The sequence below is a fragment of the Pogoniulus pusillus genome, chromosome 30 (assembly GCF_015220805.1).
Source record: "Pogoniulus pusillus isolate bPogPus1 chromosome 30, bPogPus1.pri, whole genome shotgun sequence".
Taxonomy (NCBI): Eukaryota; Metazoa; Chordata; class Aves; order Piciformes; family Lybiidae; genus Pogoniulus; species Pogoniulus pusillus.
In genome coordinates, this window is record NC_087293.1 from 18,226,473 (window position 1) to 18,252,160 (window position 25,688).

The 25,688-nt window shown below is 41.0% G+C and overlaps 1 protein-coding gene and 1 long non-coding RNA gene across 2 annotated transcripts; one reads left to right on the forward strand and one right to left on the reverse strand.

Moving 5' to 3' along the window:
- Positions 1-2: 2 nt before the first annotated feature.
- On the forward strand, positions 3-25,294 carry LOC135188949 (uncharacterized). The gene is made up of 5 exons (XR_010307897.1): positions 3-426; positions 2,673-2,703; positions 20,325-20,531; positions 21,851-21,931; positions 23,532-25,294. It is a non-coding gene; the product is annotated as an uncharacterized LOC135188949 (long non-coding RNA).
- Positions 3,936-25,637, reverse strand: SUSD2 (sushi domain containing 2). The gene is made up of 15 exons (XM_064168774.1): positions 25,571-25,637; positions 23,871-24,075; positions 22,363-22,514; positions 21,698-21,865; positions 21,301-21,475; positions 19,252-19,453; positions 17,801-17,886; positions 17,022-17,290; positions 16,426-16,569; positions 14,788-14,943; positions 13,901-14,149; positions 12,548-12,820; positions 11,981-12,163; positions 6,346-6,436; positions 3,936-4,017 (listed from the first exon to the last, which is right to left on the reverse strand). Exons 1-15 carry the CDS (start codon positions 25,635-25,637, stop codon positions 3,936-3,938), a joined length of 2,502 nt encoding a protein of 833 aa, XP_064024844.1.
- Between the last annotated feature and the right edge of the window lie 51 nt (positions 25,638-25,688).

Here is a 25,688-nt window from a genome sequence, read left to right on the forward strand (position 1 = left end):
GCAGGGGCTGCCCGCTGGCGCAGGTGCAGCGCGATCTCACATCTCTTGCTGGGGGGAGGGAAGAACGCCACAGACTCGGCACCAGCCCGGTGCAGCTCCTGGCCGCGCACAACCGCTCTGCGCTGGCGCGGTGAGGACGGGGATACACGTCAAAGGGCTTCTCCCAGGCAGAGCCTTTCTACGGCTCAGCGGGTGGCCGGGTGCCGCACGCCGCGATTTCGGGCATCGTTCTAGAACTGAGAAGGCACCTCCCTCCCGGCAGAAAGAGCTGAACGGTGCAGCCCTGTTGGTGCTGCACGGGCACAGTGTGCGCTCGGAGAAAGCAGCTCGGGCGCGATCGGGCTGACAGGCACCGCACCACACCCCCCCTGCAGCATGGGCTGGAGTTACGGAGGCGCCCACGAACAGTGCCACGCACTTACAGAGGTACAAACACGGCAGCGCGGCAGCAAGCAGACCGCGGAAGGGGAAGGAAAAGAGCAGTACTGTTTGTTGGGCACGGTGAATGCACAGAGAGAGAGAGATAGCTGCTGGTGGTGCGTTTTTCCACATCTCCGTGCAGACAGGGTGTTACATTACAAAGGTATCGTCTAAACTTCTGCAAAGCTTCATTATCTGACCTGGAAGACATGTTAGCCGTGGCAGTGCTGCTTTGTTAAAACCACGCAAACAGCAAAATACACATACAGAAATTTGTGCTTGCTTTGCCAGGAGCAGAAAGAGGACAAACTTTTTTGTCCTTGCAGTAGCTTTGTTATATCGTGGGATGGCACTTTGAAACCTGGAAAAGCCAGAGAGTGGTTTTGTTACTCTGAAAGAAGCAACAAAATAGATTTCGTAGGATTTAACCATTGTATCAATATATCTCAGCATTCAGAAGCCTTCTATCATGTGAAGTTGTGCAGTTACTTCGAGGGGAAAAAAACATGCTTACATTTCTTTTGGTGGCTGCAATATATATAAACGGGGAAAAACATATACTAGCATGACTTTTATGTATGTGGTAATATGACAGCATAATAATCATAGAATAGCTAAGGTTAGAAGGGACTTTATAGATCATCTGCTCCAACCTCCCCATCGTGAGCAGGGATGCCTCTCAGCTACATTTGGCTGCGCAAGGCTTCATCCAGCTTGGCCTTGAAACACCTAGGAAGAAGGCATTCACAACCTTCCTGGCCAATGTGTTCCAGTGCCCCGCCAACGTTGTACTGCTGAGCTTCTTTCTAAGGTCCAGTCTAAACCTACTCTCAGCTTCAAACCATTGCCCCTTATACTATCACTAGACAACATTAGAAAAAGTCTCTCTGCAGCCTTCTTGTAGAATCCCTTCAGGTACTGGAAGACAGCTGTAAGGTCCCCCTGGAGTCTTCTCTAGGCTGAAGTACCCTAGCTCCCTCAGCTTGTCCTCAAAGCAGAGGTGTGCTGTAATGTACCACGTTTAGTCTGGAGAAGAAAAGGTTGAGGGGAGATCTTACTGCTTTTTATGACTACCCGAAAGGAGGTTGGAGTGAAGCTGGTGTTGATCTCTTCTGCCAAGTAACCAGTGATAGGATGAAAGGCAATGGGTTTGAGTTGTGCCAGGGGAGGTTTAGACTGGACATTAGGAAAAACTTCTTTACTGAGAGAGAGGTGAGAGGTTGGCACAGGCTGCCCAGGGGGTGGTAGAGTCAGCATGCCTGGGAAGAGTTCAAGATGCTGTAGATATGGTGCTTCAGGATATCATTTAGTGGTCGTGGTAGTTCACTTATGGTTGGACTTGGTGATCTGAAAGCTATTTTTCCAGCTTTAATGATTCTGTGATTATTAATTCTTTAGGCTGAATTCCTAGTATAGAAGTTTTAGGCTGCTGAAATACTGAAAAGCAATAGCAGTGTTCCATTAGCTTGGTTATGGTTTTAAAAATTATTATTAAATTATAAATGCAGAACTACTGAGTTCCTTCTCATGTATGAGGGAGGAGTTACCAACATCGATTAGACAGAACAGCTTGTGAGGGTGGGTGTTGTTTTTACCAGTGCTTTGTTTATGATGGGCTAAGTTGAATAATTCTGATTCATAGAAATCAGCTGTGAAGTGAGGTTTTGACTGATTCCTTGTATTCCCTTCCCAGTCTGAGCTACTGACATCAGGTGCTGCTAGCATTCCTTTTCAATTCACTGTGTATGCATGCAGCACTTTGTTGTGCGTTCTAACAGCCTATGAGGCATTGCTGTTTGTAATTTAATGATCCATAATAGCCCCCGGGGACTGTGTGGCCTGTTCACCCGATTTCAGTGCCCTCTTACCTGACATACTCTTTTTAACACTGTATTGATAACAATGTTCACAGAATCTACCTGACATATCTCCAGGAGGCCACTTCAGCCTTCCAGTACTCCTAGGCACAATTATGCTGCTGTCTACCTTCTCCACCAATGAGTTGCACACACTGTTGAAGTGTGTCTACACCAGTTGCGCTTTTGTGAAAACACAAGACATTGGCAATGGGCTGATGGTTTGTTGCTAATGGTCATTGCCCAATTCTCTTTCAAAGCTGTTTTGTTTTGTTTTTCACAAGATTTTTTTTCTTTCTGTTGTACAGAGTGGTTTGCATTTCAACTTACTGTATTCAAGATCACTCATTCCTGTTTTGTAATTTTCTGCTTGTGGTTTGTGGTCTTTCTTCACAGATGACAGCAGTGGTAACAGCAACAGTGGCTAGTAAGTAATGGTCTGAGGCATTCCTTTCAATTTGTCTTCTTCCTTTTATATGGTAAAATCTGTACTGTGTCACGTATTTGATTTTCCTGTATATTTGGCACATAGTTTGTCCTTGCTTTCTGAAACCAGCATGGTTCTCTGGTAGTTGATGTGTTAAAGAACTTAGAAACCCACACCAAATGGCCTACAAAAGTTATTCACCACTGAAATGAATTGCACAATGCATACCTGACTTCACAAATCCTTTGGCACTTATGGTGATTTTTTTTTTTGTAAAATGATTCTTTACAAGGCAGTAGCTCAGAAACTACTTTTTAATGAATTAAACACACTGTAAAATAGCTAGATATCAAGAAAGAATATGCACGCAGTCATTGAAGGAAAACATTGCAAGTTTTGCAAAACATTTCCAGTGCAGGTAACTCTAACTGCACAGTTAAATAAAGATGAATTAAAATAAAAAAATGAAACAAAACCAAACCAAACAAAACACAACCTTCTGAATTAACCTTGAAAGGATAGCTTAATTTTCTGAATATTTTCCCTCCCTTTCCTCTAATTGTACCCTTGTAAATTTAGGTCAGAACTAAAAAAAAAAAAAAAAAAAAAAAAAAAAAAAAAAAAAAAAAAAAAAAAAGACACTTTCAGTCTGTATTCAGAGATTTGCCAAAACACAAGAATGCAATGTTTGATGTTTAAATATCCAGTATTTCTCCCTCCCTGTTAAATAATCTCAACAATATACAAATTTGACCTGGCTTGCTAAATAGTCCATCTGACTGTGAATCCACTTCAAATCTATCTGAATCAGCCTTACACAGCTGCAGAGAAGGCAAATGTTTCTCTGATAATGGCTAGCATAATGGGTGAGGATTCTTTTCATTTTACCAGCATTCACGTAAAAGAAAAGTGCAGAGAAATCACAAACTCTTTTGGTTTCATCAGAACCCTGGTTCTTCTGGCAGAGATGTGGCCACTAGAAGAAACTAATGTGTTTAACTTTGAGACAGATGTTTTCAGAGGCATTATCCTTCATTCATGATAGACAGTAGTCTGAGCCTGCGATGATATAATCCTGGCAGGATGATTAGTGTTTTGCACACAATTCAACATTCATTGTAATGAAAGCAGAAATCAAATCATGTTGTCCTATACAAAACTATTGCTTGTGTTTCAAAGGTCCATCTTTGTTACCACGAGTTAGTCTTCTGCTGTGCTTTTTCTGCATTTCATTAAAAACTCCTCTGCAGTTTTGTTGTTTCTTGTTCAGATACAACTGGAACCTCTGAAACATTTTTCTGGTTGTCTTTGTGTCTTTGGAAGAAAAGACAAATAGAAGTTTTTGTTTGCTTGTTTTTAAAAAACAACAACAAAATTAAAGGCTAGAGGGTAGCTGTTATCCTAATGTCGTTAGATCAGGATGAGAAGAATAATGGGTTAGACAGAATAGTAATGTTGCACAGTTCTGTGTAATTCCAGTGCATACTTCCCCAAGGAACAATATCCTTCCTTTCATACACTATTAAGCATTCAAAGTACATAGATTGCTTAACGTAGTGACTGGCACATGTGTAGCACTCCTATTTGAACAACCTTTGATGAAATTAGAGAATACTGGAGGTTTGCTGTTATCCCTCTGCAACAATCAATTCTGTTCTGATGGTATAAACTACAGGAGCTAAGGAGAAATGGGACAAATGTCACAGGTTTGAAAACACTGATAGTAAAGGGTCTAGAGACAAGGTTGGGTTTTTTTGATTGTAAAAGGACAGTGGAAAAACATCTGAGTAAGCAGTGAACTCAAGAATCAGTGGTAAATTTTGGTCCATATGTTGGTGTTTTGTTTTTTTTCTGAGATAAATGCTTCACTAATATCTTAACAGATAGATTTGTGACCACTTAGCAACCTTCACAACTAACTGAGATGGAGGAGCCTTGGTATCTTGATTTATTGAAATTTTTGTTCTTTATATTATGTTCCTGCACACACACATTCCATCTCTTCCCATAGTATCATATGATTCTGTGAGAATTTTATCTTTCACTTTTAGACTAGAAAGGTGGCTGGGGAAAGCTTGAATAGATACCCCCTACTTGTTTTTCTGTTTGTTAAGGGACAAAGAAATAGAAAAACATATAGCATTCAATGATTAGATTTTTTGTATATTGGTGTTGGACTTGCTACTTTTTAAGGTACTTCACCCTTTCTTACTGTGTAAGCATAGTTCTGGCTGCGAACACCAAGAGCAGCTCCTTTTCTGCCACGTGTCATAGAGTTATATTTACCCTGAGATTCAGAAGAGTATACATTAGATGACAGACTTTCATGATTCAGTCTCATTTAGACAGTTGTCAAATTGTCCATAGTTAAAATTTACCTGTTCACCATCTATTACTGTTATTATTCTGTTGCTACCCAGATATACAGTCCCACTGACTCTTATGGACTTTTTCATAAATTATAAGCTTTTGATACTTACGAAAATCACCTAGAGATCTACAAAATACACATTTAGAAGGGTTGATGGCCTCATTCTGTTTTTTTTTATTATTTTTTTATGTAAAATGCTGAGTTTAGAGTAGCAGTTCTGTAAGCTGCTTCCAAATGTGAAAACTCTATGCAGCTGTAATAGTTTTAAGCCAGTTATTTCTATGTTTTTTTAATGGGAATTTGATGTGTAATATTTGGCAAATATAGGAGGTGTCCTTTGTTTGTGCATTTTTATGTATGCAAGAAACATTAATCTCTGCAGTTATCTACTCTGCATTGAGTATCCATGTTTTTATTGTACAGGGGAGGAAGAAAAGCTGTTTCACTTCAGAGCATTCTCTGTGAAGTGTAGAAAACAATGCTTACGTGATTTAAAGGGAAGGGGCAACATTTAGCAATATTTCTGTCCCTCTGGCAGACACAGTTAATTGAGCTCAGAATCAACGGACAGTTATACTGGCTACTATACTGGATTGTTTGAAGAGTCTCTGCAATGATGAAGCTGTTAGAAAGGCATGCAGTCAAAAGATTTTAAGTGTCTTGTTAGCACTGTTAACAGAATGAATTATATAGAGAATATAGGAAATGATAATGACCTTTTAAAGCAAAGGACTGAAACCTCAAGGAAGTAATTTATTAGGCACTTAACATTTTCTAGATATTTGTTTTTTAAACTTAGCCATTTTTATATTCCGTTTATTTCTGCGTGGTAGAAAGATTCCAAGAATGGGCAGCAAGCTGACAGAGCTTTAAAATTCTATTTAACTCTTTCACACAAGAGACGTAGAAGCATTCTCTAAGCAAATTCGTGCATGCCTAAAAGTGGGTCTATATTCAAAGATGTGTGCTAACATGAGCACACCTGTTCTGAAATCAGGGAGCCTTATCACTCAACAAATAAATTATTCTGACTGAAAAGTCCTGTTCCTTTCCAGCCAAGCAAGCAACCAATCAATTGATCGATTGCGTTTTCATGTTGTGATAATACAATTCAGACTTCATAGCCTCTCAATAGGGTGCAGACACAATGTTTTTCATAGAAGGTAGTGACAGGAGAATACTATGGTTGATTTGTCACTGAAAAAAAAAACCATTTAAAAAGTCATCACAGTTGCAGGTTCATTTGTGTTTTCAGCTCAACATAGTCTTACCTCTCCTTTCTACATAAGAAAGTCAGACGTGCCAGGACTGCAAGACCAACTATTCCAAATACACAGCCAAGGAGAATTACTTGTCTTATATCTGAAAGACAGGAATCAAACACAATAAAGCAGGAAGATGCTGGTGCATTTATTTATTAGTTTATTTATTTTTAATGTTGTCACAAGTGCCATTTTAAAAAATGTACATATACTGTAAATTTTACTGTTCTTTGTGGAATAAACTGCTAAAGAGTAAGAACTCATGTAATTCACTTGACAGCTACAAAAGCTGTTCCAATACAAAGAAAGGATGTTTAGTGGTTAGCAAGCATTATGAACGTACAATATTTGTGCAGAACTGCCAATCCCAATAACTGAGATTGGTTTAAAATTTGCCCCTATTTTGAGATTAAAAGTTTTGAAGCTACCTCTGCTGCTTAATGAGAGCAAAAGTGACTGTTGTGTTGTGAGTATGGTGATCGGTATCATACAGTATGACCAGGCTAAAAGTGCCAATTTGATTCTGCAGTTGCATAAGGATGCATGAAAGAGAGAGAGAAACCAGATATAAACCAATTTTTGAATAACCTCCTCTTATTTTAAAGAGTTGCAGGTTACCAGTTCTGCCACTTTCCCACTGATATAGGACAGAGCTGGCAGGATGCTTTGTGACTGAGGAGAGCAGCAGATGCTGAAGATGTCACACAGCTGAATTTTTCGTAACACAGGTTAGGTGATCAAGCATCTGGATTCAACTGTCTGGGAGAAACAATGATTACTCAAGAGCATTATAGCATCTTTAGGAATAGGAGAGCAGTGGTTCATCCAAGCTTTAATGGTTCTGGGATGCATTTTTGACAGCCCTTCATTCCATTGCTTTGTTGTGCCTACAGGAAGAATTGCCTAGCACACAGTGACAGCAGTGATGTAACAGACCCTTCTGTGATCCTAGAATAGATAATTTGATTCCTAAATTGGTTTATGCTTAAGTTTAAGCAAAAAAAAAAAAGGGATACATAAACTGTTTCCCAGGAATTAGTCCTTCATCCAGTAACTTCTGTACAAGGCTCAAAACCTCCTGTTTGGCTGACACACTCCTTACAGGCAGGTACCATATCTCTGCCAAGTGATGAGGGCCCGCCTTTGGCCTCAGTGGTTTGCTCAGGTGGTCATTTGCCTCTGTTGGGAAATCTTCTTATTTAGTTTATAATCTCCAATCATATTTCTTGATTTTATAAGTTCTGTTTTCACTTTCCTGGAAATGAATGCTGTGGTGCTGGCAAGACTTGCAGTGGGTTTGTAATTAGAAGCATAGGAAAATAACTATTAGCAGAGGATTTCCATGGCAACTTTAATTCGAGGAAGCAAAACTCGAAAGTAACAATATGCAGTCCTAATAACATCATTTGTGTTTGAAATTTCAAATACAGTAATGGATTTTGCAAAATAACTGGCATTCAATTTTCTTGTTTCCATCTCTCTCTCTATTTGGCTTTCAAAGTCCTCATGCCTTTATTTTAACTCTTCTAGCTTTTGGAAATCAGAAACATAAAGCAACTTAAAAAATGCAATGATTTGCAATACAGAGTTTGGATGCAATGTGGCACAAATCTGCAGCAAGAGAAATGGGTGCAGCACTGTCAAGAAGCATCCCTAGAAGCTGAGAATAACAGAGGCCTAGACCCTGTGTACTTGACAGGCATGAGAAATAGTTTGAGAAGGCATCTTTTAAAAAGGTCACGCTGGAAGTAAAAATGTGACCACTAATCACAGTGGCTAGGTCAGTGGTCAGGTGCCCAGAAATTTGGAAGAGCTGTCCATTAATTTTGTCAGCATTTTCCCGGCATCAAGAAGACTTTTCTGTGACAAGGCTTCATAAACAGATGCCGGTGAAACAGCAGCATGTGACAGAGGAAAACAGTGAGGAAAACTGACCTCAGTGAGAACAGATTTTTGACAACACAAAGGCCTTCTCTGTACTTATGCTGAATTCAGATTCAGTGCAAGGAAAGCTGGCTTTGGATTTCAGCTGTATCTTAGGCAGGACCCAGAAATGTTTTGTAGTGGAAAATGAGTGCTAGTTGTCCATGCTGTAAAAATACTAGAGGGTCAGACTTATTTGAGATGAACTTTGAACTGTTTTGCTAATCTTCACTGGAGAGACCTGGACCTGTCAATAAAATAACCTTCTCAGACAGGGACTAGATATCTTATGATGCAAAAGGGAGAAGGCAGCTAGATATGAATGTCATTATTAGGGTACAGGAACTGTGTGTACAACTGGTATTTTACATTGTCTCTGTTTATTGTCAGTACTGTCAATATTCTGATGCTATGGTCAGCATTGTCCTATCCAGCTTCTTGAGGTTGATAAAAATCATCATATTTGGCTCACTTTACAAATGAACTACAACCCCAAGTTTTAAATGGCAAGGAAGGTCTTTGCCAGAATCAGATCAATTACATTCTTCCACATCCTCTTCTGCTGTGTCATCTTTCAGGAAACCATGTGCTGGAAAACATTGCTGTTCTGTTTGCTTATTGATAAAGCTACAGCGTATCTCTGTCATCCTGAATGCAGTTACTCTCTGCATATTATCCCGTTCAGCCTTTCAGGGCTGTCTTTTTGACCCCTTTCTCTAGTGCAAATGTCAGCGTCTGGTTTGTTTATTGAGACCCACTGGCTCCTATCCAGTATGTGTGCGGCTGATGGCAGCAGTGGAAAAGTGTTAGCTTTCATCTTGGCAAAATGTTTTGCTACTGACTTCTTAAGATCTGTCCTTAGTTTGTAAAGATTTCAATCTGCTCAGGCTTTTGACAGATCATCTACTATTACTGTGAACTATGAAGCATCCTAAATTTCCTACTAAACTTCTGAATCCCTCCTATTTTTAATGGTTGAAGTGCTCCGTATGCTCTGGCCTATCATATTAAATATAATAAATATTTGGAAATAATTCTAGTTTCACTCTTTCCAAAACAGCATCACTACTGAAATTGGTCCCTGTGAACACAGTCAGTTGCATATTGATTGCTAACAGTGGCTGGCTTAAGAACACATTCCATAAGTGTTCACTCATCCACTTGAAATTAAGCAGCATTCCCTGTTTCATACGTGCAAGCCTCCAATTCTTTTTCATGCTAAAGTCCTCACTTTGCTGCCTGAACTCTCTGCAGTTCTTCTCGCAGTTATCACTGTGTGGAAGTGCATTGGAAATAAGCAAGAGTTGGTGCAGTCTGGCAGGGGCTGATCAAATGTGTCAGCTGGCCAAAAATTTGTTGCTGATGTGCTGTGCGCTTTCTACGTTTCTTTGGAATGTGCTCAGAATGGACAATCTGTTGCTGTGAATTATGTGCTGGATACTTTCAGGAGCAATTAACTCAGCTGTAAAAACTCTTCAACTTGCCACGTGGCCTTGCATCACCCTGGTGTTCTGAAACGTTGCCATCTTGAGGATATTATTTGGTGTCTATGTGACACATAAATGAAACGGTTGAAATTGACAGAAAACATTGGGCAGTTTCCTGTAAACCTTAGAGACAGCCTAACTGCTGCTCAATGCCACAGCCCCGGGATCATTGATAATCTAATACTAGTGACACATGAGCAGTAGTAAATTTATGTTATTTATACCAAACACCTTGACATGGTTCACAATAATTTTACTGCTAGGGACTAATACATTATGTTTTGAGATAACATCATCCTTTAGAACCAAAGAGTGCAACGAACATGGCCTGTGTCTGCTCTTGAATCACAGAATTGCAGAATATTTGAAGTGGGAAGTAACTCCTGGAGGCCATCTTCCAAATCCCCTGTTCAAGAAGGGTGACCCAGGGTCAGTTACCCAGGACCTTGTCCTCATGGCTTTAGAGTATCTGCAGGAAGACTCTACAACTTCTCTGGGAGCCTGTGCCAGTGCTAAATCAAACACAGAGCCAAAAAACATTTCCTGATGTTCAGAGGCAGCTTCCTGTATGTCAGTTTGTGCCCATAGCCTCTGGTCCTGTCCCTGGGCACCACTGGGAAGAGCCTGGCTTCGTCTTCTTTGCACCCTCCCTTCAGGTATTTCTGCACATCGATAAGACCCTAATACCCCAGCCCAGCCCCACCCTGCAACCCTAAGACTTTTCCAGGCTGAACAGCTTCCAGCTCTCTCATTCTCTCCTGTCTTGGGTTCTAATTCAAATTCCCAGAGACTCTAATAAATTTGATAGACCCAATAACAATTTGTAGAGTGTCCTCCCCTCTTCCCCTTCTTTCCCAAAGGAAGGGGATTAAATATAGGGAGAGAGAGAGGTAAACACACCCGAATAAATCAATCTTACTCAATTTGGAAGTTAAAAGGAGAAGTTTAACAATAACTTAGAAAGGTACTGGAGGTAGGGAAGTTTACAAAGGATAGGGAAGGGGAAAATAGCAAAATACAAAAGGTATAAATACAACCCGAGTTGTGTGATGAAGGTTTTGTCTGCCTCGTGTCTGCCACGGGGTATGCTGGTATGCAGGCAGAGGTGGGTAGAGTGAAGTATATATGGCGAGAGAGAGAGGAACAGGAAGCCCCCCACCTTTATAGGACAGGAAGTGGGGCGAGTGGGCTAACCATCACCTGGTGGTGTAACCCACCCCTGGGGAGGGGTCAAGACCCCTAGGGTCAGGTTCAGGGTTACTCCCCCTGGAGTGTTAACCCTATACATCTCCTTACAGCAGATATGCACTAGTCCCCTAATCACCTTCATTGGACTCTCTCCATCACGTCCACATCTTGCTGGACACAGTATTGCAGGTGTGGCCTCACCGGTGCTGAGAAGGATCACTTGCCTCAACCTGCTGGCAATACTTTCCCATGAGGGACACCATGAACCTTCTCTATCGCAAGGACACATTGCTGACTAAGGTTCGTCTAGACATGTAATGGACCTCCAGGTTCTTATCTGCAAACTTCCTCTTAAGGCACTCATTTTATAATGTGTGACTGACTTCATAATCCACCCCTCAGATGGCTCAGACTGGACATATGTTTGCCTCAATTAGTTGCAAAGAAAGTAAAAATTGTAATAGCAGTGACAGAATCAGAGATGACAAGAAATGGTGAGGGGTTGTGCCATCATTTGTACTTGAAAAGTGGCTCAAATGATATGGATGCTAAAGGTTTTCAGTAACCTCTAATTCTCTAGGTGTATGCATGTATGCATAAATCATATCTTTATAAAGCTGCTAAAAGTACATTTACATTAGAAAATTGCATTAAAGTTGTGCTGCATATAAAGATTCTTTTTGTAGGCTTTGTATTTTTGTGCTACAGAATAATTTTTAGTGCAGTACTATGCTTTCCTGTTTTTGTAAGACTGAGTCTAAGCCTATGAGCTCCTTTCAGGCAAACCTAGAGAAAGGGAACCAGGTGACCCTAATCCCTTAATAAGAGTAGATATGTGAAATAAAAGAAACAAAAAAACCCACCGCAAACCATCTCTTACTTAGATTTGACTATTAGACTTTCTAGAACCCCAGGGATCTCATATCCAATGTCTTCTCAAATCAGACAAAGTGCTCCTGTCAAGGCCCATCATCTCATACTGAGATTGTCTTGTTCATTATAATATTTTTTTAATGTCAGTTTGTAACATTTAAAAGAAAACAGACCTGTTCTTGGGATGCAGCTGGATGTGTCTCCAGACCAGGCCCCTGTCACTTGGCAAATTCTTTCCTTTGACCCAGTGAGGTCATAGCCCTGATTGCAGGTGAAGCCAATGGTTGAGCCCAGCAGGTAATTAGTTCCATTCTTTCTTCCATTGGCTGGATGATCCAGCCAGCCACAAGAGATCACTAATAAAAGAGAGTATCTGGTTAAAGTACCTTGGATTTGGATTAGAAACTCTCCATCACAATGATTCAACTGTCATGGAAAGACAAAGACTTTTAAGCTAGATGAAAGACAATACTTTCTATTTGGGGTCTTTTGGGTTTTTTTAATTTTGTATCTGAGGAAGGCAGGCAAAAGACAAGGAACAAAGCTATGTGTTCTACACAGTAGTGTACTAGTGGAAGAAAAGGAAATTATTTTGTCTTTGTCTAAGTATGCTACCAGTTTTCCTGATAAAATTTCTCCTGTTAAGAGTTATTGCAAGTGGATGCACCTACAGCTGTGCTGTTTAGATGCCATGTTAGAAGGAACTGTAGTGATGGATACTCTGTGGAATGTTTTATCACCTGGGTCTAGATTTTCTATCAGCAGTTTGTGATTCTGGTGAGATGCTTTTGTGGAACTTCCCACTTGAAGGCTTCTTGTTGTCAGAACATCGAATCTGCAGAAAGGGTCAGAGCCACAGAGCAAGACCATCTCCTTCACCAGGTAATCTTCAGGGTCTTCATATGGAAAGAACACAGGCAGAAAGGAAGCATTGTGCTTTTCTTCATAAAAAAAATTGTTCAGCAAGTACTCTGTATCATAACTAAAGAGAGAAGTTCCATTTTCAACAGCCCCTTGGGAGGAGAAATAAAGAGAGAGAGATTAGTATGTAACATTGTCTGCAGCCCTATCCCACCTTCTGATATTAGACCAAGAGCTTTTTGACATAAATGTAGCTAGAATTGGAAGAGATCTGTGGAGCTCACAGTTTCCCTCCATCTCAAGATTATTTTCCTTTTCATATGCAGCATCTTAATTAGCATTAAAGTTAGTCTTTGGTTAATGTGGTGTTTGATCGATTACTTAAAATTAGATCCAAATAGTAGTGTAGCTATAATTTTACATAAAAATGGTTTTACATGCCAAATGATGATAAAGAAGTACCTCAGACAGAGCTGGCTAAAGCAAACATGACAAGCAACAGAAATCCTGATCCTGCATGGCCCTAAATTTATCATGTCTGCTGTGGCCCTGCTCTTTTTTTTTCACTCTGCTAAATCAGAAACATCCCAAAATAGGAGCCATGGGACTTTTAAGTATGATCTGGAGTATAGCTACATTGCTTCATGTAGACACCAACTGGTAGCTGGAGAATATTTTGCATCATATTTCTGGCCCATCTTCCTAATCTGATGTTAGGGAGAATTTTGACCAGTCTAATGCTGCAGGCTAGGGTATAGCAGCCTCATCACTTTCCTTAAATGAAAGCAGTTATTCTTTAACACAGATGTACACCCTTTCTTTTGTAAAGGGACAGTTACTGAGTGGTGATTTAATAAATGATGTTTTGAAATGTTATCAAAGTACTTGATGGAAACATTGCTAATATCCTGGTAAAAAGATACCTGTGTCTGGCTGTTGCCACACCTCAGTCTGGTGATGCTGTGTACAGCTGATCATAATAGCTGGAATTCTGAAAGTGTTAGCCATGAAATACGAGCTCTGACTCTTGATGGAACAAAATGCAGGGTGCTCCATCTTGGTTCTGGCTTCAATCATTACCCGTTTGGATAAAGGAGTGTGTACTTCTCTTACTCCCATCTCTTCCCTCAGTATAGGTTGCTTAGCACAGACTCCATTAGCTAGCTAGTCTGTAAACAACATGCTGCTTTGAATTGTGAAGAAAATGTAAATAGACTGAATAAATTACTTACAGCTAGCGCCAAACTCAAACAGCTGCTGGGGACTTGCATGAACTGGCATGATGGTTTTATTCTTAAAGGTATAATCATCCTCTGTATTGCCATTCATTACCCCAAAGAGACCCTGTGTATGATTCATAAACTTTGGTGGAAGCAGAACCGTCAGGGTCAGAAATCCTCCATTTCCCCTTATTTCCACTCCAGACCCAGAAGAAAACATCACTGTAATGTTCTGATCAGTGGTAGAATGGAGAAAGAGACCTGAAACAGTGAGGGGAGGAGAACAAAATAGCTAATTATACATAGCTGCATCATCAGTTTTAAATGTTTTTTGTAAACCACCTCCTGTCTTCTACTTTGTGTTATATTCTTAGAAGCCTTTAAGGGGAGGACACACCTTCATACCTACTACAATTACTGTTAAGATAGTTATTGTAGACTAGTAGCAAAAATAGGTAGGCAGATATAAACTGCACTGCCCTTCATCAGCATCCCAGACCAGAACATTCAAGATATGAGATGATTGCATCAGAGAGTGGCTGTAATCTGAAAGCACTGCTCCCAATGGTCGTGGGTTTCCTCTGTTTCCTGATTGTCCTGTGAAGACCTCCCTAATATGGCTTCTTATCCAAGCCCTATCACTGGCTCTCAAATTTGTTTTTCCTTTCTTGCATATCCCTGCTTCTTCAGTGCCTTGTCAGCGTAGCCTTCCCTATGCTTTTCATAATATTTTCCAGTCATCTGAGGCATACTAATTGCCAGGAAAGAAATCCCTTCCTCTGCTGAATAGGAGACTTACTGAAGAGAGAGTCAAAAAGCAGTGCACCTAGAGATATTTCTAACTACACCTGAGCTCTGTTGGAATACAATAGCTTACAAGGCTGATATTTGTAACTGACCTTGCAGGTCCATCCAGTTTTGCTCAGAGAAGTTGACAACCTTCTGGTTCAATAGGACCTCCAGATTCAAATCCTCTGAGTAGCGTACTTCAATCACATCAGAGTTGTTCTCCTTCATGGCCACTGCAGACAAGCCTGTCACCTGAGCCCCAGTTCCTTCCGAAGAAGAAAACACACCCCCAAAATGCCCAACATGATATATTAAAAACCAAACAAACAAACAAACATGTAAAGCAAAAATAAACTCTAAATATTTCCCAAAACTGTTTAAATGATAATATTTATATTTGAGGGAATTGCAAAGAATTTAAGTCACATAAAACTCCTCAGTGCAAGTCTTCTGCTGGTATTTGGATGAAGAATTGAAAGCAGAACATCTAATGCTAAAAGAAGTGTGGAGATTCTGAAGTCTTCGTCGCAATGGCAGTGGTTGAGCTAAGACTGGTTGATCTTGTTTTTACAGTCAGTACTGTGAGTAAAGCGTGGGGAAATTAAAAATAATATCAGGGGCAGCATGGCAGGAAAAAAGAGAATGAACAAAAATGCAAGAAAATTATTTTCAGAATGAACTGCTGAGTGCCTCATGCCATTTCTACCACAAACACAGTAAAATCTACCAAGGACAAAATATTTTCTTAATAATCTTCACCCTATCCAATGTCATATTTAGTATAAGCATTCACTCAAGTCTACATGACAGTTTGGGTCCACTTATAGTCGTACCAGAAGCACCAGATCTTAGATGTGCATCTGTGAGGCCAGCTGGAATATTCTTTCCCGAGGCAAGCCTGCTATTTTGTACACCATAAAATAGCACTAGGTACAGGAAAAGCATTAACCAAAGTACCTGACATAAGACATTTCAGGTTGTCATAGGAAGTACGATCCTGTTCTGCTGTGTCAGGCTCTACTTTTCCACTAATTTTAAAATGCAGGTGTATGACCATCTTCTTCTTATAGGCTGCTGTGCAATCTGCCTATTCAAATCATGAAGACCACAGGTGCCTCCAGAAAGCTTCCTCTGGCCTAGGTTTCATTTGACAAGAAGTCAAAAGACCAGGACAACCAGGCCCTTTGGATCAGTTTAAAAAAAAAAACAAAAAGGATCTCCTCAACCAGCTTTTCTCACCAGACATTCTGTGCTTTTCTGCTAGCTTGAGGTACTCAGAAGGAATTTTTTTCCCCATCCAAACTATGTCTTCTCAGGTTCTTCTGGGATATTTTTGCATGCATATATGCCTAACAAAAAGAATATGAAGTGGGGCATACACTACTAAAATGCATCAGCTGGGAGCTGTGCCTGTTGACTGATTCCTACAATTAACCTTTTGTTTCCCTTATAGATGGGAATGAGCATAGAGAAAAATGTGGAATTTTTTACTCAGTTCTTAAAGACAACAGCAAACCTCATACTTTCATTATTCATACACAACAAAAGTAGCAAATAATCTTTTATTAGAAAGCTAATTTTTTCCTGAACATTTTGTCGGCCTTCCCATTAGCTTCAAAAGTGTTGACCTCTCACAAATGGCCAAAAAAGGGGAAAATAGAGAAGATAGGAGGAATTCTGTAAAATGTAAATCATGCAACCCCACAAGCCTTTGTTTGCCACTACTGCTTCCTGTCTTACCAACTTACCATTGTACATTCGTACTTGCTGTGTCCTCCCTTGCACTCTTAGGGATGTTAGATTGGACTCTACCAACGTGTATTCTCCTTGGCCTTTGAAGGTGAAATTCACACCATCAAATGTGATGAAGTGGGGATCCCCAAAAGCAGATGCTGGTTTTAAAAGAAGAAAGAGAAAGAAGAACAAGCAAAAACCACAACACATTACTCCTCTTCTTAGGTTCACGAGAAAAAAAAAATCTCCTTGTGATGCACCAAAGACTGGTGTTTAAACAAAGGAGAAAACACAGGCTGTCATTAACCATCTCTAACCACCTTATTTCTGAGAAAGTGTGTACTGATAATAGGAAGTCATGGGACATCGACTACTAAACTTTAGCTGTTTAGGTTCCAGGGGTTAATGAGATGCTCAACAGCAGTAAATCTTGCAGGACAATTGCAAACATACAGATCTTGGCACCACTAGATGAGTAGAAAGCTTCTACGGAAATTTTCCACAGGACATTGTACCCTCACTGTTGTCCACTGACTTAGTACACAAGTACTCTAAAAGCCAACAAGGTATCAAAAAGCTGCACACCATAATGAAATTCTGAGGCGCTCACCAGCTTGCGGTGGGCTGTAAGTCCTGCAGTCACTGGAGGGACGCCTTTTCATGTAGACGTGACAGTTATCAGACCATAAGCAGCAGTAATAGAAGCTGATGACATCATAAAGCCAATGGGAAAAGCCAGGTATCCGGGGAGGCTTCATGAAAGGGGGTGAACCCCAGTCATGGCCTCGATCAGGTGTGCTGCCTCCTCTGGAGTCAAGTGTGAGGATTTGGATCCCTGTGGAGTCATAGCAGCACTGCTGTCCTGCTGCGTACTGGAGACTGATGAGGAAAGCAGATAAAAGAAAGTAATGATTTGGCTCTGCGAAATCCATTCTTATTTAGAGGTTAGCTATTGCCTTTTAATGGATATACCTAAATGTTTAGGTTGCCAAGGTTTGTAAGATGTCCAGCAATGACACACCCAGTTAAACTTTCTTTCTCACCTCTCCTCTGCTCTTAGAAATTAGATGAGGTTAGGGACAGGGAGAGAGTGGTTTGTAACCAAGGCAGCAAAAAGGTTCTGTGGGCCTTACAGCTGCATGAACATAGCACTCTTTAATAGTGTTCCAATAAAAGACTGCAAAGAACAACTTGTTGACCAATACAGGAAAGGCTTAATTAATCAAATCTCTTTTAGACATTAGCCCTTGTTTGGGTATCCTAGAGTTTAGAGGCGGTTGCTATGGACATGAGAATTGTGAGTTCTCTGTGAGTCAGCTTTGTGACTTCTGTGATGCTGTGCTGAGGTGGAACAAACAATTTAAAAAGAGCAGTTAAAAAAATCTTTACCTGGCTTGAATGGCTCTTACACAATGCACAGCACCAGGGTGGTAAGTACACACACTTCCCTTTTCAATGTCACAGCCATAGTCTGTCTGAAAAAGATCAATGCTCATGCTCAGTGGAATTCTTTCTACATTGTCCTTTCTATTTTAATTTTCTCTCCCCACCTTTTGTCTCTATGTGTAAAGTCTAAAGGAGGAACTGGTTATGGCTGCATGTTGAGAAGCATAGAATGACCGGAAAACCAGTGAAATTAATGCTCAGGTGATTGAAGCACTATGTTAATGGTGCACCTGAGCATGTTGCATTCTGTTACAACAAACCTTAGGGAACAGATGCATCTAGGTGAGGAATGCAGCTGTAAGTGCAAAATGAACACAGATTATGCTGTACTAACTTTAACTTTTGTTCTGTCTTCTTAGGGAGAAACAGTGTAGTAGGGCTACTTCTTTTCTCACATGCTTTTACCCATACCTTTTAAAATGCACATCAGGAAGGAATAGGAACCAAAAATGCCTCTCTCCCTCCTTTTTTTTTTTTTTCGTTTAAATTTAATATAAATAAATGCATAAACTGTCATATTTTACTGTCATAAAAAAGGAGAGGAAGTTACCCTATCTGGCCCCCAGGTCAGTGCTTTAAAAGAAAGCACAGGCTACATGCCAATTAATTTCTTAGCTTTTGTCAGTTCCTTGCTAAAAGCAAAGCTGGGAAGGAGAAAAGAAGCAGGAGACAGAAAATAATGGATCCACAGAATTGCCAAGCTTGGAAGGGACCTCAAGGATCATCCAGTTCCAACTGCCCTGCCATGGGCTGGGATACCTTCCACTAGATCAAGTTGCTCAGAGCCACATCCAATCTGGTCTTAAAAACTTCCAGGGATGGGGCTTCCACCACGTCCCTGGGCAATCTGTTCCAGTGTCTCACCACCCTCATCATGAAAAACTTCCTTGAAACATCCAGTCTGAATCTACCCACTTCTAGTTTTGCTCCATTCCCCCCAATCCTCTCACTACCGTGGTTGTGGACTTGAGCTCTGAAATACAAGGCAGAAGCGTTTGCAGCAGATGATAATATATGCAGCCGACTTATTCCTGCATGTGATATTAGCTACAAATGTAGACTGACACCCTGTAGAATCTCAAAGAAGTCATCTCTGTTCCCAGCTCCACAGAACTCACTGCCCTTGCTGGGTGTTTTCTGTATGCCACAGGAACTACTGACTTGTTTCCTGTTTAAAAGTGATTTCCATTTTCCATCCTGCAAGCACTTGTTTTATTCATACTACCTGGATAAGATGTAGCTGTCTCTGCCATTTGCTGTGCTGCTTGTGCAAATTGAATTTCATTTCTATGTAATGACTTATAGAGAGGGAACAGGGCTGTATGTGGACTATGACATTCCCTAAGCTTCTACTTGGAGTCATAAAAATCCAGAGGCATCAATCAATAGCTTACATGGAACCTGCCAGTGTCAGCTCTTGCCTGTGCCAAAGTGCAGGGGCAATCTATAATTTCTTCCATGAAGTTTGGAAGCTTCTCCTCCTTTCTGTCCCATTCTATACATTTAGCAGTTGCCCACGCACTTGGGTTATTTCTGAAGTCTTCCCCAAGGTGCCAAGCCAGTGCATGCTCTGAGCTCCAGATTGATGGAATATTGCTGGAAAGGAAAAAAAAAACACCAGCCAAAAATGAGATCTGGTGGCTGAAAGAGCAGTTTTGACAGTAACAGGGTCTTGCTAACTGCCATTACAAGGAACTGTTCCACTAGTGAGATGTTATTTCATTAGCAAGGCCACTGCTTGCTTTTCTGTGAAGAAAGGTACAGCAAATTGACATTTTCCTGATGTAGAAGGTGACATGAGAGCATGCAGCAAGTGTACAATGATTAGAATACATTCTAGGATTTGCGATTCTGGCTTACATGGGTCTTCTGATAGACAGATTTTCTGTTCATGCCTTATCACATTGTAGTGCCATTTAGGCCAAAATGAAGAACGTCTGGATTTTCTATCAAAACCTGACCCCGTGCCCCAGTAGTATCAGGACTGATGGCAACAGCTGGGGACAAACCATTCAGAAACCCATGATGAAATGCCATACACAAAGTGTAACAAAAAGTCACTCTAGAGAGAGAAAAGCATTAACCTTCTGTGCGGTAGCGTGGCAGGCCATGCTGCCTGCTATCTCTGCTTGCTGCGGGACCACAGTAAACAAGCCCATAGACCAGTATGGTCGTGGGCCAGCCACAAGGGTCTCCAGATGATTCAATGTGAATTATGCAGAAGCCGATTTTATTGTTGTATCAGCTCAAATATATACACTCAGCCAGTGGAGCACAGGCCTACACATTAGCATAATTAGTCAGGGACAACCCACTGCATCTGCATACATACACGCCTTGATATTCTCATTAGCGAAGGTCCATTATCTACCCCTTCTGAGATAAGGTGGCCAGCTGCATGTGAGAACCAAGGTCTGTTATTACAAGGATCTGCCTGTTGTCACTTCTCTTCACTCTGTTCCCACAGCTCTCCTGCATTCTGCATTCCCACATGGCAGCAACTCCAAGATTTTAAAGAAAGTTCAGATGTGTCAGTAGTATGTTCTGGCACCAAAGAGGTGGCATTCATGTATGGACAGAGGCTATGTCATCTGCATCAAAAACTGCAGACTTGTGGAAGAACTGCAAAGCAACATCTGTGCAAGATCAGAATATGTATGGAGTACTTAACGAGGTAAATCACCAAAAGTCATGGGGAAATATACAATGAAATATAAGGAAGTGGGCATAAAATATGTAGGAATGCAAAAGCATGCTTGCAAAAGAGAAAAACATTAAATGCAGAGGCTGCAGTAAGAAAAGTTCCATGCCTAGGGCCCCCTCTGCAGTTGCAACAAAAAAAACCTGTAAGATCCACTTTGCTGAGGGCATGAGATTTGGCTGGGATGGAGTAACTTTCTTCGCAGCAGTCCATACAGTGCTGTGCCCTGGATCTGGGACCCAAACGGTGCCGATGTGTGGCATAACTCACCAATGTTTCAGCTGTGTCTGAACCGTGCTTGCACAGTGTCAGGGCCTTCTCTGTTTCTCATGTTAGTTCTCAGGGAGTAGGATAGTGGCTGGCAAGAGGTCAGGACACGAAAGTCAACCCGAAATGACCAAGGTATATTCCCTGCTGTAACCCACCATTTCTGGCTGAAAAAGCATGGGGAAGTTGTTCCAGAGCAGCCATTAGTGGGTGACTAACTGGACGTTGGTCTGCTTGTGGTCGATGGTGAACAATTGCCTTTGTATTGCTTCCTCCATGCCTACACACCTCTTTACTTAGTAGACTGTCTTTATCTCAACCCTAGAGTGTTTCTCACTTCTGCCCTTCCAATTCTCCCTCCATTTTTTCCATGTGAAATGGAGCATGAGTCTCAGATTTAATATCAAAGGAGATGACAGCTTTAATACAGGAAGCAATAGGGCACCCATGGTAAAATAACATTGTGATGACTTGCCTCTGCCCATCAGAATAATTGCCGTGTGTAATCCTCAAAATTCCAAAGTCCCATATGCTGTAATCTCCTTTAGCTGGTATGGGAATGAAAGAAAATTCCCCACTATTGGGGATTTCTCTTGCCAAAGTATAAAGATATTTCCATTCAGCCAACCAATTTTCTGAGTAACTATCACCTGTCACATAGAGAAAACAAATTGTTTTGAGTGCAGTTATCACAAGATTCAAATCAGGTGTCTCCATGTAAATGGAGACAGAAACATTATAGCCATGAGTTATTTATACTTGCATATCTTTTCTTGAGACTGCAGTGAAAGTGGTTGCTTGCTGTGCAGACCTCTGCATGTGACTTACATGTGCTGACTGCTTGTGTGCAGGTAGGAAAAGTGTCACTTTACCTGTTTCCTGATATCCCCAGACTTCTATGTTGACGTGGGTTGCTACAAGTGTCTGTTGTGTCCAGATGACAGTTAAGTTTCCATCAGTATTGGGAGTGCCATAGTATTGCCATTTTGTCTCATTTACCAATGTGCATTTTTCTCCTTCTGAAGCTTTGCTGTGATGTACTGCATTATAGAACAGAAAGAAGGACCAGTGACACTTCTGCTTGGCAGAGCTCTGAGACAGTGCCGGTATGTTATTTAAGAATTAGCAGTATTTCCCCTGTGTATGTTTTCTAATGTGGTGCACAATATAAGGAGAGTAAGCTGAAGCTGCAAGAATGCAACCTTTACTAATGTGTATAGTCCTTAGGTTGCTACGCTATGATGCAGTTATTTCCCAAGAGTAGTTATATAAGGTTACTGTTTGGGTCAACCTCGTTTTTAAGCAGGATAATTTCATGAGTTAATGCTGCTGCTGTATAGCAGCAGAACTCAGTTGCTGTGAAAATTCATCTCTAAAAATCTGGATTAACACGAAGCAGTAAGAATGACTTTTGTGAGGTCAGATGACTTGCTCGGGAAGAAGAAAAGTGGTCAGAAGGGAAAGACTTATATCATACTTGCATCCATGGAGCAAGAATATAGAAAGAAGGTACATACTGTAGATTTAAGTAACCAACCTGATAGCCAAGTTCCAGAGTATGGAAACGTCTGCCCACCATCTGTAGAAACTTCAAAAAGGATGAAACCAGTCTCATACAGCAATGGGGAGATGCAGTGGGCTTTTCCATTCTTATCAACATAGCCACTGGTTTCAATTTCCTGCTTGAACCTGTTGATGTTGACAACACTTTTTAGTGTCACCACTGAGAGAAGGAAATTTCTGAATGTCTTGGCTGTGTTTCAAGAAAGAACCTTGTGTTATATGTAGATCATTCCAAGTCCTGTGGCTGTTTAGCTTGTATCAGTGAACACAAACTAGAAGAATAACGTGTGTACTTTGTGCTTATTACACCAATGTGGATTCTGCTGTGCACTGCACTAATGCACAGCAATCTGTGTGCCTTAGACCTACTATTTAATTTCTGGGGGAGGGATGTGTGATAAATTAGCAACAAATAACAAAAAGCCCATCAGAAAGGCAAATGTCACATTATAGGATTAACAGGATTACAGAGTGGCTGGCATGGACCGTGATATGCAGGCATTGCACATTTCTGGTGTTGTGAAATTTTTTTTGCTGGTAAGTCTTGTGACTGCAACAAAAGTTATTTCATACTGTTCTAGAATTTCTGTTGCAAAGATTAACTCAGAAGTCATTGCCCATTATTTAAGCATCTGCTTCCAGATAGGGCTCTTGGCCAGTGTGCTAAAATGCAACCTCACCATGTTTTTCAGGGCTGATGCAGGGTGACCGTACAGCTACTTCTAGTACCATAAGGAGGCAGGGCCTGCTGTATGCACTGAAGGTTATGCTGGCTGTGATGATACAGTTGTGCAAGTAATTAAACAGTTGTAGTTGTGGTCTAACAGAATGAACGCCTGGGTTTTCCTAATGAAGAACTGAAAACCCTTTCAGGTGCTGCTATCCAGATGAGAAGAGTTCCAAAACCTCACTCAGATTCTTCTGCAGAAAGAATGCCAGGACATTGAGTGGGGTCAGTCAAATTCAGTGTGCATAAGTATCGCACGTGTGACACATGCACCTGAGCGTGCCACAGGATGGCATGTGTAAGATCTGCAGTCTCACCTTACGTGAGAAAAATGAGGTGCCCTACCTACATTTCTCTCTCATTGCTTTCTCATTCACATTAAAAATTGAATACTTCTTTTTTTTTTTTCACAACAGGGAAATCCTGGAACATGTCAGCAACAAAGAGTCCCACAAGAAAACTCTCTGATAAGTCGCTGCTTTGATATATTAATGGAGAAACTAGCAGAGTCATCATTGCATTGCACAATAACTTGACCTAGATGAAATGATCCTGTGTGGAAACAGAGATGACACGTGCCCTTGAGGGTGAAGGTTAGCAGAACCTTTGCATGTTTCAGGATTCTGACAGCTTTGCAAAGAAAGTTTTCACTAGTTTATAAACTAGTCTTGTTTTATGGTAATTAGCTGTTATTGGAAAGTGACATTAGAAAGGCTCACCTCCCTTTGGCAGAGGAACATAAAATCATGGCCCACCTGCATGTTAGCACAGAAGAGGCATTAAAAGCTGTATTTTCAATCAAAAAGTCTTTGCCTCCCATCAGAGATCCTGAGTATGGAGAAATTTGAAGACAGAATTCTTTATAATCAGGGCAGCAAATCTGCAAGGACTGGCATGTCACCTGGCAGGAACAGGTATCAAGCAGCTCCCCACAACGATGTGAGCAAGAGTCTTGAGCTCCTTGTTAAAGGAAAAGAAAAATACAAACAGGAATGTTATTGGACTCTTCTAGATGTTCCCTGAAACAGAAGTACATCATCTAAAAGACTACTGCAAACAAATGAAGTAGACTGGTTGTGCTAGTTTAGGTGATTGCTGAAGAACTAGCATTAGAAAATGGAGAGAAGGGAACACAAAAGGAGCCAACCACACATAAGCAAGCTACTGGCCTGTGTGCTTCTCTGACTGACTCCTGCCCCTGATCACCACAGCCAATTTGTTAAATCCTGGTGCTGTTTTCTGTATCGCTTCTCTCTCCTGTGTGTGCACGCACATACATGTTTTCATACATGAACCAGCCAGTCAGTAGAAGGACACCTGCACTTGGAAACACCTAAGGTCTGAACTGTTGTGACCACATAAGGGACTTGGGATCTGGGCTTAGCTAATAGGCATATTTAAAGCCTATGCTAGTACACAAGGTGTCAGTGACTGTGGTGGGCCTGTGAATGGGGAGAGAAATGGTATATTTCTGGGTTTGCTAGTGACCCTGCATTAGCAGGAGAGGAGGAACAGAACTGAGTGTCACATAGATTTATGAGAGTGCTATCTGTGTTTATTTGGATGCCTGTAAAAAGCACTGCTCTGGCTTAGCCTCGCTGGCTTTGTTAATGTGATGGTTCCGGACGTGTATCTGCCTTGCTGCAATAGAGGTTCAGCCTCCAGACTGTACCTACAAGCAGGGACAGCACTATCCACATCTGTGGGTCTGAGACCAGAGGAATTTCCTGAATCTGAGAGGACAGTAGATATGACACTAGTGGATTGGGAATGAGACATCTACTGTGTCCCAAAAGCTGGAGGATTTCACCTAGTCCTTAAAGGTCATTAACAACGTATGAACAAGATTATGAGAAGAAGAAAGAATTTAGAGTCAGCCCTCATGGGGCTGCTGAAGAGCAAATGCTTGCACTTCCAGGTATGGCAGCTTCTGCTGAAATCAGAAAATATTGCTGAGTGTTGGGGGGGAGGGGGCAGGAGATTGCTGGCACTGTGGGAGACTAGGGGTTTCTGGTAGGATTGAAAGATCAGGAAAATTGAAAAATAGTAAAATCTTTGTTTTTCTCTCTTTGCTGGCCCTCCTTCTATATCCTGCAATAGCACGTGAGAGATCGACAGAAAAGAGCAAGAACGGTAGTGAGTCAGAAATAAATGTCAGCCTTCATTCTACAGCAGAAAACTTGCCCATGATGCTTGTTCAATATAGGGTGAGATAAAGCTGTTCTGTACGTTCTCTGGATTGTCTTTTATTTACAGAAAAGAAAGACCCACTATCCTTTGGAAATTACAGAGGAAGGCGTTAAAGAGACTTGGTTCTGGCAAAAGCCAGTTTGTATGCCTTTGTTTTAGCTTGCACAAGTGGTGTCAGTAATTTCTTACCAAGGAGTGCATTCTGAAGTTCGGAAGTCAATGAAATCTGTAGTTAAAAGAAGCAAAATTTTTGAAAGTCACTCACCTGCATTCCAAAGAGCAGTGTGGGTGAAGAGAATGAAGAAAGAAACTTCTGTTCCAACAAATTTCATATTTTGTCCAGATGATTCAGGATAGCCTTTGTGCGTGCCCAGGAAAAGCCT